The 14,896-nt window shown below is 40.5% G+C and overlaps 3 protein-coding genes across 3 annotated transcripts; all 3 read left to right on the top strand.

Moving 5' to 3' along the window:
* Positions 1-504: 504 nt before the first annotated feature.
* LOC127139318 (uncharacterized) lies at positions 505-2,501 on the top strand. Its single transcript, XM_051067118.1, has 4 exons — positions 505-608; positions 700-849; positions 1,006-1,111; positions 2,215-2,501. Exons 1-4 carry the CDS (start codon positions 510-512, stop codon positions 2,499-2,501), a joined length of 642 nt encoding a protein of 213 aa, XP_050923075.1. The 5' UTR covers positions 505-509.
* A 1,789-nt stretch (positions 2,502-4,290) lies between these two features.
* Positions 4,291-6,088, top strand: LOC127139317 (uncharacterized). Its single transcript, XM_051067117.1, has 5 exons — positions 4,291-4,596; positions 4,710-4,802; positions 4,894-5,043; positions 5,202-5,265; positions 5,802-6,088. Exons 1-5 carry the CDS (start codon positions 4,372-4,374, stop codon positions 6,086-6,088), a joined length of 819 nt encoding a protein of 272 aa, XP_050923074.1. The 5' UTR covers positions 4,291-4,371.
* A 5,405-nt stretch (positions 6,089-11,493) lies between these two features.
* Positions 11,494-14,886, top strand: LOC108886649 (pleckstrin homology domain-containing family M member 1). Its single transcript, XM_018681624.2, has 4 exons — positions 11,494-11,698; positions 13,222-13,312; positions 14,273-14,514; positions 14,640-14,886. The coding sequence occupies exons 1-4, from the start codon at positions 11,643-11,645 to the stop codon at positions 14,809-14,811; spliced, it is 561 nt and encodes a 186-aa protein (XP_018537140.1). The 5' UTR covers positions 11,494-11,642; the 3' UTR covers positions 14,812-14,886.
* The last annotated feature ends 10 nt before the right edge of the window (positions 14,887-14,896 follow it).

Here is a 14,896-nt window from a genome sequence, read left to right as displayed (position 1 = left end):
TTCTTTAATTGTGGGATCAAATCTTTCACCAGGACACTGATTCAAATGTGTGACGCTGTGTCTTTTGAGGTTGATTCTGACTTTTAAACTTTAAGCCGTGTTGAAAGCCACAGTTCAGCTCCAGTGTTTCCCACAGGTGTTAAGTCAGGAAAATGAAATAGGTGCGTCCTGTTATAAATGAGGCCCTGCAGATCTGCTCCAACACAACACCAGGACACATCTCAACCTGCTCTATACAGAGGAGACTTCTACCTTTTTCAAAAAGAAAAAATGCTGAACAGGATTTTGTTTGTTTGCCTGTTTCTGGCTCTGTACAGTGCAGGCTCCTCACTGAGCTGCAGGTGGATGGATCATAAATTCAGACAGTACAGTGAAAACTCTTTGGATCTACTAGATACCATGGTGAGTTCACTTGTTCACGTGTTGTTTAAAGTCACTGAATTATCTTCACTGAGTGAGTTCACTGTGTGTTTACTTCAACACATGATGTGTGTGTGTGTGTGTGTGTGATGCAGGTGAATAATTCCACTAACAGCACTGAGGATGCTGAAGTGGAGGACACTGTGGCCTTCCCTAATGATCTGTACAGCCAGGCGTCCAAAGCATCAGTGAGTCATCAGCTCAACTTCAGCTGTCAAACACTGTCAGAAATGTGTCCCTTTAGTAATCTGATTACTCTTCTTCTTCTTCCTCCTCCAGGCTGAGGATAAACTTGGTTTCACAGTGCAGGTTCTGGAGGAGATGGCCGTCCTGTTTGAGGAGGATCACAGCGCTGCATCATGGGAGGAGAGCACAGTGAAGGACTTTGTCAACATTGTGACCCAGCAGGCTGACGGCCTTCACTCCTGTGTAAGTGCCAGGGTGGATTAACAGCCTCACCTGTTCCCTTACATTTCAAACTGAATGCATCAGCACTCTGACTGATTTCTCTTCCTCCACATCCTGTTGACTGAAAGAGTCAGTTGTGTTTTTTTAAACATGATTTTTGATCTTTGATTCATTTAGACTGGGAGCCACAGCCACAAGAAGAAGAACAAGAAGCTGCACATGTATTTCAAGAGACTGTCAGGCCACGTCCTAGAACGAATGGTAAGTCTATCTATCTATCTATCTATCTATCTATCTATCTATCTATCTATCTATCTATCTACTGATGTTTCTAATGATAATATTGTGTGTGTGTGTGTGTGTGTGTGTGTGTGTGTGTGTGTGTGTAGGGCCACAGTGCTGAATCCTGGGAGCTGATCAGGAAGAAAATCAAAACCCATCTAATGAGAGCTCACCAGCTGGTTTCATCTCTGCTCACCACCAACTAACACCTGTCAGACCAAGAATCTCCTCATTCATTTGCTAAGTGATTGAGCTATTTATTTATTTATTGCTTAGTTATGTACTGCCTTGTTTGTTTACTCATGTATTTATTTTTTGGAGTTAACTAAAACAGATTTATTTATTTATTGAGGTATTTATTTATTCATTAATATATTTTTTATTGAGTTGTTTTTCTATTTATCAGTTGATCTGTTGAATGTTTATTTTTTAAGTTGATCAATGTGCTTATTTATTTTTTTTAATGTGTGCTGAGAAAATTTGATTTTTTTTTCATGCTATAACCAATAAAATCTGTTCTTCTACCAGCAAATATAAAAATGTTTTTTGTTTTTATTCCTGTTGCATCAACAAAAAGCATGCAGTATTTTATGTATTTTTTAAACTTTTTTTTTTTTATCTATTTTTACAGTTGCTAACATGCATTTCTCAATACTGAGTTCACTTCTTCAAAACTCATCACACAGTATGCACATGCAAGTTCCTCTGCTGCCTCAAAACAACATTCTGTAACTATTTCTTCCACACATAGGCTGTAAATTCAACTGTATTTTACTGACAAACAGTAACATTAACATATAGAAATAACAGAAAAATGAGAATTGATTATCAATAAATATTTACAGCTATACAGTATGCTACTGCCATCTACTGGCATTCGGACGTTACTACAAACTACAGATGGCTGCCATTATGTTAGTGTAAAATGAACGGTATCTCGGTGTTGCTGAAATTTACAGTTGCTACTGTTTTTGTAAAAACAGCAAAAATCTGTTATGTTGGTGTTTGTGTGTGGAGGGAGGGAGGGAGAGAGGGGAGACCCCCCCCCCCTTCAACGGACCGACTGTCAGACAGTCAGTCCGCGGGTCCACTTCCTCACCACAGGGACTCTAGGCACCTGCGCCTCTAGGTCTGGTGCTCAGATCGCATCTGAAGATCAGATGCGCAGAGGCCGAGTCGAGACCACGGGAAATACATTAGATGGATGTATACGTCATGGTCTGATGCATGGATGGATGCATCCGACTCAGGTCCAGGGCTGCCGTGGCCTGCAGCCGGGACCCTGGCGTCTGACCACCAGTCACCCCGAGTCTCCTCCGGTGAAGGAGAGTGTACGAAGTAAACGCAGTGAAGAGGCTCTAGATACCATCTCGGTTTGTGAGAACTGGTGACATCACGCGTGACGTCAGCACTTCTCAGCTCTGTAATTGGTTCATCACCCGTTTCCCTGGTGATATCGCAGTGAAATGACATCACCAATCAAACAATCTGATAATCCAGATGGGAGAGATTTGGGGGGGGGGGGTACAGGCCCAGTAGAGCTCAGGCTTTATGCCAAGCAACGCCCCTGCTGTAGGGGTCCTGTGCTTCCAGTACCTGTAACTGTTCACTCTCTGAGCCCAACAGAATTTAATGCCCCAGCGTCCTGTAATTACCACTTGTGGCTGCAGAGGGCGCTGTTTGCCTCAGCAAAACTTACAAAATCTTCTTTTAAAAATGGGAGTTAACTGAAGTTAACTGTTTGCTAAATTAGTTCTAAATTGTTTTGAGAGTAAAACTACCTGAATATAAGTCAAAGCTTATATTCAGTTAAATCAACTGTTCACACAGATAGGTCTGCTCTGTGTTTACATTTCTCAGTTTAAAGAGTCAGGTCTTCATCTGAAACTGCTGAAGACATTTTTATACCAGAGTCAGAGCAAAGACAGAGACAGAGTTTGTGTATGTTTTTAAAATCTCATCCAGGGAGGAGAATTTGACTATTTGGTATTTTTCCTGTTTATTCCAGGGAATGTTTTCTGTCCCTTTAAAGACAAAGTGAATCTGTAGGAAATCAAACAAATATTATTTTCTAACAATGGATATGATTGTTGATCATTATTCTCCTTTATAATGTCACACATTTCTGATTCAGAAATGCTGCTATACAGTAATAACATGTATCTTTTGTATTTTTCTCAGAAACCTTCAAAGGAAACAATCAGAAAAGGGAAAGAAAATCTCCCTCTGGTTACAACTCAGGCTCAGAATAAAGTCAAAACATATGATGAAGAGTCACAAAGTTTGGGGACCACTGACCTAAACCTGTCATATTAGAAGAGAATAATTTAAACTCTAATATTAATCTGATCCAAGTCTCTTGTCCCTGTGGACTTTTGATCAAACAAAGATGGACACACGTGATTTTCATATTGATCGATATCAGACTGAAAATGTTGTGAACAGGTGAAGGAGAACCCCCTCTCTACAGGCTCTCTGGTTCTCACGGTTCATGCTCCAAGTTCCAGTGAAAACAAGTTGAAATGTCACTGACCAGTTGATGTGAACGAGCGTCACAGTCACAGAGCCACTTTCATTTTCTCAGCAGAGGAACTTCCCTTTACGGCGCCTGATGATCACAGTCACACCTGCAGCTTTAACAATCAATGATTATCATGGATCCACACAGAATTAATGATGCAACTCAAACTCTGAGAGAATGATCTTTATTTTTCAAACGACATTTACGGTCGTATTGGACAGAGAGCAGACTGACAGAGAGGTGATGACTGCAACAAAAACATCGACTGGAATCTTCAAAACACGAAGCAGCTCTGTAAACTAACAAAAGTCAAAATCTTGTTTTAAAAATGGGAGTTAACTGAAGTTAACTGTTTGCTAAATTAGTTCTAAGTTGTTTTGAGAGTAAAACTACCTGAATATAAGCTAACTGAATCACACTAAAGTCAAAACATATGATGAAGAGTCACAAAGTCTGGGGACCAGTTAATTCAGTTATTTATAATATTGAACATTAAACTATTGTAATATTATAAATAGTGAGCTGTGATTTTTTTTCTTTTCTTTTTCTGTGATATTTGTTTATTCTTTAATTGTGGGATCAAATCTTTCACCAGGACACTGATTCAAATGTGTGACACTGTGTCTTTTGAGGTTGATTCTGACTTTTAAACTTTAAGCCGTGTTGAAAGCCACAGTTCAGCTCCAGTGTTTTCCACAGGTGTTAAGTCAGGAAAATGAAATAGGTGCGTCCTGTTATAAATGAGGAGCTGCAGGTCTGCTCCAACACAACACCAGGACACATCTCAACCTGCTCTATACAGAGGAGACTTCTACCTTTTTCAAAAAGAAAAAATGCTGAACAGGATTTTGTTTGTTTGCCTGTTTCTGGCTCTGTACAGTGCAGGCTCCTCACTGAGCTGCAGGTGGATGGATCATAAATTCAGACAGTACAGTGAAAACTCTTTGGATCTACTAGATACCATGGTGAGTTCACTTGTTCACGTGTTGTTTAAAGTCACTGAATTATCTTCACTGAGTGAGTTCACTGTGTGTTTACTTCAACACATGATGTGTGTGTGTGTGTGTGTGTGATGCAGGTGAATAATTCCACTAACAGCACTGAGGATGCTGAAGTGGAGGACACTGTGGCCTTCCCTAATGATCTGTACAGCCAGGCGTCCAAAGCATCAGTGAGTCATCAGCTCAACTTCAGCTGTCAAACACTGTCAGAAATGTGTCCCTGTAGTAATCTGATTACTCTTCTTCTTCTTCTTCCTCCAGGCTGAGGATAAACTTGGTTTCACAGTGCAGGTTCTGGAGGAGATGGCCGTCCTGTTTGAGGAGGATCACAGCGCTGCATCATGGGAGGAGAGCACAGTGAAGGACTTTGTCAACATTGTGACCCAGCAGGCTGACGGCCTTCACTCCTGTGTAAGTGTCAGGGTGGATTAACAGCCTCACTTGTTCCCTTACATTTCAAACTGAATGCATCAGCACTCTCTGACTGATTTCTCTTCCTCCACATCCTGTTGACTGAAAGAGTCAGTTGTGTTTTTTTAAACATGATTTTTGATCTTTGATTCATTTAGACTGGGAGCCACAGCCACAAGAAGAAGAACAAGAAGCTGCACATGTATTTCAAAAAAGCATGCAGTATTTTATGTATTTTTTAAACTTATTTTTTTAAATCTATTTTTACAGTTGCTAACATGCATTTCTCAATACTGAGTTCACTTCTTCAAAACTCATCACACAGTATGCACATGCAAGTTCCTCTGCTGCCTCAAAACAACATTCTGTAACTATTTCTTCCACACATAGGCTGTAAATTCAACTGTATTTTACTGACAAACAGTAACATTAACATATAGAAATAACAGAAAAAAATAAATGAGAATTGATTATCAATAAATATTTACAGCTATACAGTATGCTACTGCCATCTACTGGCATTCGGACGTTACTACAAACTACAGATGGCTGCCATTATGTTAGTGTAAAATGAACGGTATCTCGGTGTTGCTGAAATTTACAGTTGCTACTGTTTTTGTAAAAACAGCAAAAATCTGTTATGTTGGTGTTTGTGTGTGGAGGGAGGGAGGGAGGGAGGGAGAGAGGGGAGACCCCCCCCCCCCTTCAACGGACCGACTGTCAGACAGTCAGTCCGCGGGTCCACTTCCTCACCACAGGGACTCTAGGCACCTGCGCCTCTAGGTCTGGTGCTCAGATCGCATCTGAAGATCAGATGCGCAGAGGCCGAGTCGAGACCACGGGAAATACATTACACGGATGTATACGTCATGGTCTGATGCATGGATGGATGCATCCGACTCAGGTCCAGGGCTGCCGTGGCCTGCAGCCGGGACCCTGGCGTCTGACCACCAGTCACCCCGAGTCTCCTCCGGTGAAGGAGAGTGTACGAAGTAAACGCAGTGAAGAGGCTCTAGATACCATCTCGGTTTGTGAGAACTGGTGACATCACGCGTGACGTCAGCACTTCTCCGCTCTGTAATTGGTTCATCACCCGTTTCCCTGGTGATATCGCAGTGAAATGACATCACCAATCAAACAATCTGATAATCCAGATGGGAGAGATTTTGGGGGGGCACAGGCCCAGTAGAGCTCAGGCTTTATGCCAAGCAACGCCCCTGCTGTAGGGGTCCTGTGCTTCCAGTACCTGTGACTGCTCACTCTCTGAGCCCAACAGAATTTAATGCCCCAGCGTCCTGTAATTACCACTTGTGGCTGCAGAGGGCGCTGTTTACCTCAGCAAAACTTACAAAATCTTCTTTTAAAAATGGGAGTTAACTGAAGTTAACTGTTTGCTAAATTAGTTCTAAGTTGTTTTGAGAGTAAAACTACCTGAATATAAGTCAAAGCTTATATTCAGTTAAATCAACTGTTCACACAGATAGGTCTGCTCTGTGTTTACATTTCTCAGTTTAAAGAGTCAGGTCTTCATCTGAAACTGCTGAAGACATTTTTATACCAGAGTCAGAGCAAAGACAGAGACAGAGTTTGTGTATGTTTTTAAAATCTCATCCAGGGAGGAGAATTTGACTATTTGGTATTTTTCCTGTTTATTCCAGGGAATGTTTTCTGTCCCTTTAAAGACAAAGTGAATCTGTAGGAAATCAAACAAATATTATTTTCTAACAATGGATATGATTGTTGATCATTATTCTCCTTTATAATGTCACACATTTCTGATTCAGAAATGCTGCTATACAGTAATAACATGTATCTTTTGTATTTTTCTCAGAAACCTTCAAAGGAAACAATCAGAAAAGGGAAAGAAAATCTCCCTCTGGTTACAACTCAGGCTCAGACTAAAGTCGAAACATATGATGAAGAGTCACAAAGTTTGGGGACCACTGACCTAAACCTGTCATATTAGAAGAGAATAATTTAAACTCTGATATTAATCTGATCCATGTCTCTTGTCCCTGTGGACTTTTGATCAAACAAAGATGGACACACGTGATTTTCATATTGATCGATATCAGACTGAAAATGTTGTGAACAGGTGAAGGAGAACCCCCTCTCTACAGGCTCTCTGGTTCTCACGGTTCATGCTCCAAGTTCCAGTGAAAACAAGTTGAAATGTCACTGACCAGTTGATGTAAACGAGCGTCACAGTCACGGAGCCACTTTCATTTTCTCAGCAGAGGAACTTCCCTTTACGGCGCCTGATGATCACAGTCACACCTGCAGCTTTAACAATCAATGATTATCATGGATCCACACAGAATTAATGATGCAACTCAAACTCTGAGAGAATGATCTTTATTTTTCAAACGACATTTACGGTCGTATTGGACAGAGAGCAGACTGACAGAGAGGTGATGACTGCAACAAAAACATCGACTGGAATCTTCAAAACACGAAGCAGCTCTGTAAACTAACAAAAGTCAAAATCTTGTTTTAAAAATGGGAGTTAACTGAAGTTAACTGTTTGCTAAATTAGTTCTAAGTTGTTTTGAGAGTAAAACTACCTGAATATAAGCTAACTGAATCACACTAAAGTCAAAACATATGATGAAGAGTCACAAAGTCTGGGGACCAGTTAATTCAGTTATTTATAATATTGAACATTAAACTATTGTAATATTATAAATAGTGAGCTGTGATTGAGTTTATGGAATTTTTAAATGTTTTTTTTTTCTATTAAAAGCCTGATATGGTTTTATTATGAGCATTTTAATACGTAGGTCTACGGGGCGTGATTTTTTTCTTTTCTTTTTCTGTGATATTTGTTTATTCTTTAATTGTGGGATCAAATCTTTCACCAGGACACTGATTCAAATGTGTGACGCTGTGTCTTTTGAGGTTGATTCTGACTTTTAAACTTTAAGCCGTGTTGAAAGCCACAGTTCAGCTCCAGTGTTTTCCACAGGTGTTAAGTCAGGAAAATGAAATAGGTGCGTCCTGTTATAAATGAGGCCCTGCAGGTCTGCTCCAACACAACACCAGGACACATCTCAACCTGCTCTATACAGAGGAGACTTCTACCTTTTTCAAAAAGAAAAAATGCTGAACCGGATTTTGTTTGTTTGCCTGTTTCTGGCTCTGTACAGTGCAGGCTCCTCACTGAGCTGCAGGTGGATGGATCATAAATTCAGACAGTACAGTGAAAACTCTTTGGATCTACTAGATACCATGGTGAGTTCACTTGTTCACGTGTTGTTTAAAGTCACTGAATTATCTTCACTGAGTGAGTTCACTGTGTGTTTACTTCAACACATGATGTGTGTGTGTGTGTGTGTGTGATGCAGGTGAATAATTCCACTAACAGCACTGAGGATGCTGAAGTGGAGGACACTGTGGCCTTCCCTAATGATCTGTACAGCCAGGCGTCCAAAGCATCAGTGAGTCATCAGCTCAACTTCAGCTGTCAAACACTGTCAGAAATGTGTCCCTGTAGTAATCTGATTACTCTTCTTCTTCTTCCTCCTCCAGGCTGAGGATAAACTTGGTTTCACAGTGCAGGTTCTGGAGGAGATGGCCGTCCTGTTTGAGGAGGATCACAGCGCTGCATCATGGGAGGAGAGCACAGTGAAGGACTTTGTCAACATTGTGACCCAGCAGGCTGACGGCCTTCACTCCTGTGTAAGTGTCAGGGTGGATTAACAGCCTCACTTGTTCCCTTACATTTCAAACTGAATGCATCGGCACTCTCTGACTGATTTCTCTTCCTCCACATCCTGTTGACTGAAAGAGTCAGTTGTGTTTTTTTAAACATGATTTTTGATCTTTGATTCATTTAGACTGGGAGCCACAGCCACAAGAAGAAGAACAAGAAGCTGCACATGTATTTCAAGAGACTGTCAGGCCACGTCCTAGAACGAATGGTAAGTCTATCTATCTATCTATCTATCTATCTATCTATCTATCTATCTACTGATGTTTCTAATGATAATATTGTGTGTGTGTGTGTGTGTGTGTGTGTGTGTGTGTGTGTGTGTGTGTAGGGCCACAGTGCTGAATCCTGGGAGCTGATCAGGAAGAAAATCAAAACCCATCTAATGAGAGCTCACCAGCTGGTTTCATCTCTGCTCACCACCAACTAACCTGTCAGACCAAGAATCTCCTCATTCATTTGCTAAGTGATTGAGCTATTTATTTATTTATTGTTTAGTTATGTACTGCCTTGTTCACTAAAAGAGATTTTTTTTACATGGTTAAAAATTAGATTAACAAAGAAATGAAAAACGTGCTAATCTATTTACTTGTGTGTTTTATTTACCTATTGATTCATTTATTTATGAATTGAGTTGTTTGTCTATTTATTAGTTGATTGGTATATGTTATTGTTTCTAAGTTGATCGATGTGCTTATTTATTTTTTTATATCCACTGACAATAATTGGAAGATATATTTTTCATTAAATATTTATTTTATATTTTATATCCAATAAAAACAATGTATTTTTGTTACATGAGCAAAAGGGATGCAGATTTTTTTTTAAAGGTTTTGTACTTTTCATTTATGTATTTATTTATTAAAACTTATTAAAACATTGTAAAGATACTCCATTACAAGTTAGAGTACTTGTAATAAAGATAAAGTATTTGATGCAGAAAAACAGCTGTAACTGAGATTAGATCATTACTCATGTATCCTAATGCAGCTTAGTTTAAACAATTATCTGAGCATCAAGGAATTATTGTTTTCATCATAGATTAATCCACTCATTACCTTCTCAGTCAATCAACTGATTGATTGATTCACAGTCAAGATGCTTCTAACCTCAACATTATTCACTTTAGTGAGGGGAAAAGCAGCAAATCCTCACTTTTAAGATGCTGGAGACATGAAATGTTTTTCATTTTCTAATGAAAAATGTCATAAAGCAATTAATCGCTCATCAAAGTAGTTTTAATTTCCTGTTGATTGACCAATCGATTAATCAAGTAATCATGTCATCTCTGATTTTTCATATGGTTAGGTAGTTTAATCTATAATAACGTGCCATCATTTGTACTTAAATACAGGGCTTAAATAAATGTACTTACTTATTTTCCACCTCTGATGTTCAATAACAACCATACAATTATTACAGGAAGCACAGACACTGTATATTCCATAAATGGACTGTGGCGCCACCTGTTGAACCAGGGCAGTATTGATTACTCAATATTTCTACAAATCAGTGTATTTCCAGTCTGCAGCTGTACTAGAAATCAGTGGTAGGAAGTACATTTACTCAATTATTGTACCCAAGTCCAATTTTGAGGTACTCGTACTGTACATTTTATGCCGCTCTATACATCTAATCCATTCAGAGATAAATACTGAAGTTTTTACTCTGGAGTTGCTCTACAGATTAAGAGTCTCCATAGAAAACATATGATGAGCTTAAAATATGATGTGTTGTCTTAAGTTAAACTACCAAACATCAACAAACCCTGTTTTACTAAAGGAAAAGTAAAGGATCTGAATACTTCCTTCATCATTTCTGGAAACGCATCATTTTGCATCGGGAACAAACTATTAACCTTTTATGATAATAATAATAATGAATATTTTCAAATGTATGCTTTGATATACTGTTTACTACTTGATGCCATCGTTGTGCAACTTATTTTTGGAAACAAACACAAAAACAAGTAAACAAACTCTTGGTCACTCCTCTCGCCTCTCCAGAATAATGTAGAAGGGTGGGGGTAATGGAGTGGAGGTACTGCACAGTTTACACACCCTTTTTAGATCTGTGTTGTTCCACAGGAACTGTTTCAGACAGGACAGGGAACATGAAGTCCTGGCATGTCAGCAAATGAAACAACAACATAAGCACGCCTCAAAACCGTGCTGCCTTCAGGGGTTTCTCGTAAACTATCACTTCCAAAGTGACTTTTACTGCTGTTTCTGCGGTGTTAGTACAGGCACTGTCATGTAACTTTTAGTGCTTTATATAATTAATTATGTGGAACATATTAGGCCTATGCAGCGGTGGAAAGTACTTTCATCCAAGTACTGTACTTAAGTGCAATGTTGAGGTACTTGGACTTTACATGAATATCCCCATATTATTGTTCTTTTTATTGTCTGTGTAAGCACATTTCGTTGGTATTTTTCAACTCTTTTACGTTTACATGTGATGGCATATTTTTTATAGTGAGTGTTTCCTTCTTTTACCCAATGATTTGAATAACGTTTCCATAATTGAGTCCGCGTTTGAGTCTATTTTGAAACAACTAGTATAACAAAAAAACACCGAGTAATGTTCTTATCTATATTTGTGCGATGATGGGGGAGAAATAAAAGTCACAAAGAAGTCAGTATTCAACTAGTTTAATGTCCGTAAAATGTCGTTGACACTTTTACCATATTTTTAACTAAACATGAAGGCATCACGTGTCTTATCACGTTCCCATGATGCATTTGTGTTCAGCAGGATAGTCGCTTCAACCCTCGAGAGAAAACAAATCGTAGTTAACGTTCATTTTTGTGGATTTTTCGGACGTTTTAACTGAAACGATGGGGAGCGACAGCACGGACAGACCCGCTCGCTGAGTTTATAGTAATGTATGGAGGATACGCGGCTCTTTTTGGACCTTAATGCCAAGTTAGCCGACCTGTTTCGGTAAGAAGGCTAGCTGTGTAGTATAACGTTATCGCTGCTAACACCATAAATTGGTGTGATTGACAGGGTCGTGGTTAGCTGCAATATATGTCGTAGTGCACACAGCTTGCTTTCGTTTTCTATGTCAAAATACTGATAATGTTTCGATATTCCCTGTCGCGGTTGAGTTCACCTCACACGCCCTGATCCGATGCTAGTATTGCAAGTGGCAACTTGGTGCCAGTTAACGCAGGACTGTTACTCAGAGATTAGAAAGGAGTGTAGAGTGGCATTTGGGTGTTTCTACTCGAATCTGACACTATATGTAAACAGACTGGTTGTAATGCTACTTAACGGCTAATACTTAACCCTTGTTGCCTGTCTACTGTTTGCTAAGTAAAGCTATTTTTGTCAGTAGCTTGGCACTGAAGGCACCAGGGAGTATGTGGCAGACATACTCTTTACCTCTAACTTTGTCGTTCAGTTTAAATGCCAATGTAACCGCATACACAGCAAAGCTGTTGTTAATAACTGTTAATAACTAACTAATCACCGCAGCTCCGCAGCTTCGGAATGGCTGCCTGTTACCATGCAGCGCTTGTGGGCCGCTATTAAAATCACACTTTCATACTCGCTCAGTAGTCTGACGACAAAAAACAGAAAAATATGTAAATGAGAACTACTGTATTGTGAATTCGGCTGCATTAAAACACTGTGTGGATGACCGCAGAGAGCAGGAGGAGCTTGAACGGAGGCTGCAGCTGGCTGTGTGTGCAGCCTAGGCGGAGGTTGTGTGGCACCAAAGATGAGAACTTTCTGTCACCTCTGACTACTTCTCTAATCACGCGTTTCATACGGCCACATAGCTGATGATATTGTCATGACCCTGTAATTATTTTTGCCTTGTTTATTTCAGACGACGTCCAGACCATGAAAGAATGATCTAGTCAGCCGGGCTGTCTGTTCCACTTCTCACCAGATGTTGGATGTGATGCAGTTAGGTTGTTTGCAGAGTGAAAACAGGGCAAAGAAAAAGAAATTTAGCTGTTTTCATGTCAGTGTAGACAGAGCTTTCTCTTCAAATTCAGATGGCTTAATGTAGATGAAGAGCCACAGTATCTTATCTGGCTGTGATTGTGTCAGTGGACGTGGATCTCAGGCCATTTTGGATCCTGTTTTATTCTCACAGGACTGTTGTTAATAGGGAAGTTAGTTCTGGATGCATTTGTAGCCACTTCCCTGCAGACACCCTCTTTAGAATCAGCGCCTCACATGACTCACTTACAAGCGGTTACACACTGAAACCGTGAAACTGCAGATATGTCACAGAAGCACGGTCTTGTGATGGAAAATGTAATGATAGTTCAGTGGGAAATATGCTGCTACCATGAGGTGAGGAAGAAAAAAAAACATTTCCTTATCATCACATGTCATTTTAACACGGAAGCGGAGCTCAGCAGAGATAAGTCTTAAAGGCTTATGGTTTAGTAAGGCCTGTTACATTTGGCATATGTCAGATAAATAGTTTTTGTTTTGTGTTTCAGTGTGCCATGTGGGAGTAAACCTTCCCCAGGAGGTGCCATGCTAGCCACACAGATGCCTGATACGCCACCTGAGGCTAAAGATGTCAAACAGGTAAAACTACAAGCTGTCCCCTATCTTGTTACTTTGTAGACTCTCCTCTGCCTGGTTATTCTCTCTTTTACTGCTACTCCTTTACCTCCAGTGAAGGTGTCAGACATGGACTTCACTGGCTCAACATAGACAGGCTGTGACATTTAAGTAATATATTTGTAACTATACTTTTGTAACTGTGTTCAACGTTGCACCACTTTCAGCACTGAACTTGGTGACCCATTCACTTGTTTGTGTATCTTATTACAGTGGTTTTAGAGCAGGCTTAACAGACAATCTAATGGTTTTAAAAGAGCAGCAATCGAGTGAAAGGCGTTTCTGCAAATCAATGAGAAAGGAGGACAAAGCATGAATGAGTGCAAACTTACTCAGTTAGCAGAGTGTATTGTGTGCATAACCCTGTAATATGATTCATTAGTATACACACATACAATGCAATGCTGAGTAAATGTCTGTGAGTCAAGATGCTATGAAAGCAGACAAAGATTTGTCCCTCTAGAAATCTTTGGTAAATCAAGCACAGTAAAACAAGGGTGCTTCAGTGTCAAGTATCGAGAACACACAGATCATCGCCCCTTTAAGTGGTTGTATTCTGCAAGCTGTTGCATAACGTAAACTTGCTTGTTTTATGTGTACGTTCTCTGCTCTTCCATGTCATATGACAGTAGGTGTCATGTGACAATAGGTAATCAACAGACTATGTTTCATAAGAGCATGGCTCCTGACCTCGCTCTGTTTATTCCTCATCACACTGTAGAGTGGAATGCAGAAAATGTGCTGGCTGTTTTTTTTTTTTAAACCGCACATGAAAATAAAAATGTGCCTCTTCTGTGTGTCGGTGAACAGAAGTCCTTGTTAGTTTGCCAGCCTGCTTCTCCTCAGAACCACACCTTCACTGACAGCTCTTCAGAAAAATGAGGACGCTGATGGTATTTCCCTCTCCTGTGCATTGTCATGTAGATCAAAGAGAAGTTGGCGCAGTCGCTCAAGGCCCTGCAGAAACGATACGTGACGTCAGACGCAGTGGTAACCAGCGAGGATGGTGATGCTAACCTGCTCTGTTGTGCCCTGGAGGCCATCTTTATCCATGGTATCAAGAGCAAGTACATCCGCTCAGAGGCTGGGGGTCGATCTAGGAAGGGGGACCGGGGAGCCCTACCTCAGCCGTTTTTCTGGAGCCTCCTCAAGTCCGTCACCCACCGGTAGGTTGGGACCAGTGGTACATATTTACACCTGTTAATCAAATCTCTAATATACTAACTTAATGTATCAAGATTTCTAGTTAATTCAGTATTAAGTGGCATCACACTCTCCGTTAAATCCCCAGTGACGTCATCACAGAGCTAGAGAAGATCAGCTTCGTGGGCACTGACGTGGGTCGATGCCGAGCATGGCTTCGTCTGGCCCTAAACCACGGCCTGCTGGAGTGTTACCTCGCGTCGCTGTTTCGGGAGGACTCCAAGCTGCGGGCCACTATCAGCCCTGTGCCTTGCTCCTGAACGCCGAGGAGCGGGACGTTCTGCTCAGCTACCTCCAGGGTCTGGCCTCGCTCACATTCAACCTGTCGTACAAGTCAGCGGTTCT

The sequence above is a fragment of the Lates calcarifer genome, unplaced genomic scaffold, assembly GCF_001640805.2.
Source record: "Lates calcarifer isolate ASB-BC8 unplaced genomic scaffold, TLL_Latcal_v3 _unitig_1144_quiver_1058, whole genome shotgun sequence".
In the NCBI taxonomy this organism is placed as follows: domain Eukaryota; kingdom Metazoa; phylum Chordata; class Actinopteri; family Centropomidae; genus Lates; species Lates calcarifer.
This window is presented reverse-complemented; position numbering and strand designations above follow the sequence as displayed.

Excerpts from the sequence above, each read along its gene's own strand:
- LOC127139318 (XM_051067118.1), top strand. The coding sequence starts at position 510 with ATGCAGGTGAATAATTCCACTAACAGCACTGAGGATGCTGAAGTGGAG. Across the intron at positions 609-699 it reads GCCAGGCGTCCAAAGCATCA|GCTGAGGATAAACTTGGTTT; the intron begins GTGAGTCATCAG and ends TTCCTCCTCCAG. Across the intron at positions 850-1,005 it reads CTGACGGCCTTCACTCCTGT|ACTGGGAGCCACAGCCACAA; the intron begins GTAAGTGCCAGG and ends TGATTCATTTAG.
- LOC127139317 (XM_051067117.1), top strand. The coding sequence starts at position 4,372 with ATGAGGAGCTGCAGGTCTGCTCCAACACAACACCAGGACACATCTCAA. Across the intron at positions 4,803-4,893 it reads GCCAGGCGTCCAAAGCATCA|GCTGAGGATAAACTTGGTTT; the intron begins GTGAGTCATCAG and ends TTCTTCCTCCAG. Across the intron at positions 5,266-5,801 it reads GTATTTCAAAAAAGCATGCA|GGACTCTAGGCACCTGCGCC; the intron begins GTATTTTATGTA and ends TCCTCACCACAG.
- LOC108886649 (XM_018681624.2), top strand. The coding sequence starts at position 11,643 with ATGGAGGATACGCGGCTCTTTTTGGACCTTAATGCCAAGTTAGCCGAC. Across the intron at positions 11,699-13,221 it reads AAGTTAGCCGACCTGTTTCG|TGTGCCATGTGGGAGTAAAC; the intron begins GTAAGAAGGCTA and ends TTTGTGTTTCAG. Across the intron at positions 13,313-14,272 it reads AGGCTAAAGATGTCAAACAG|ATCAAAGAGAAGTTGGCGCA; the intron begins GTAAAACTACAA and ends ATTGTCATGTAG.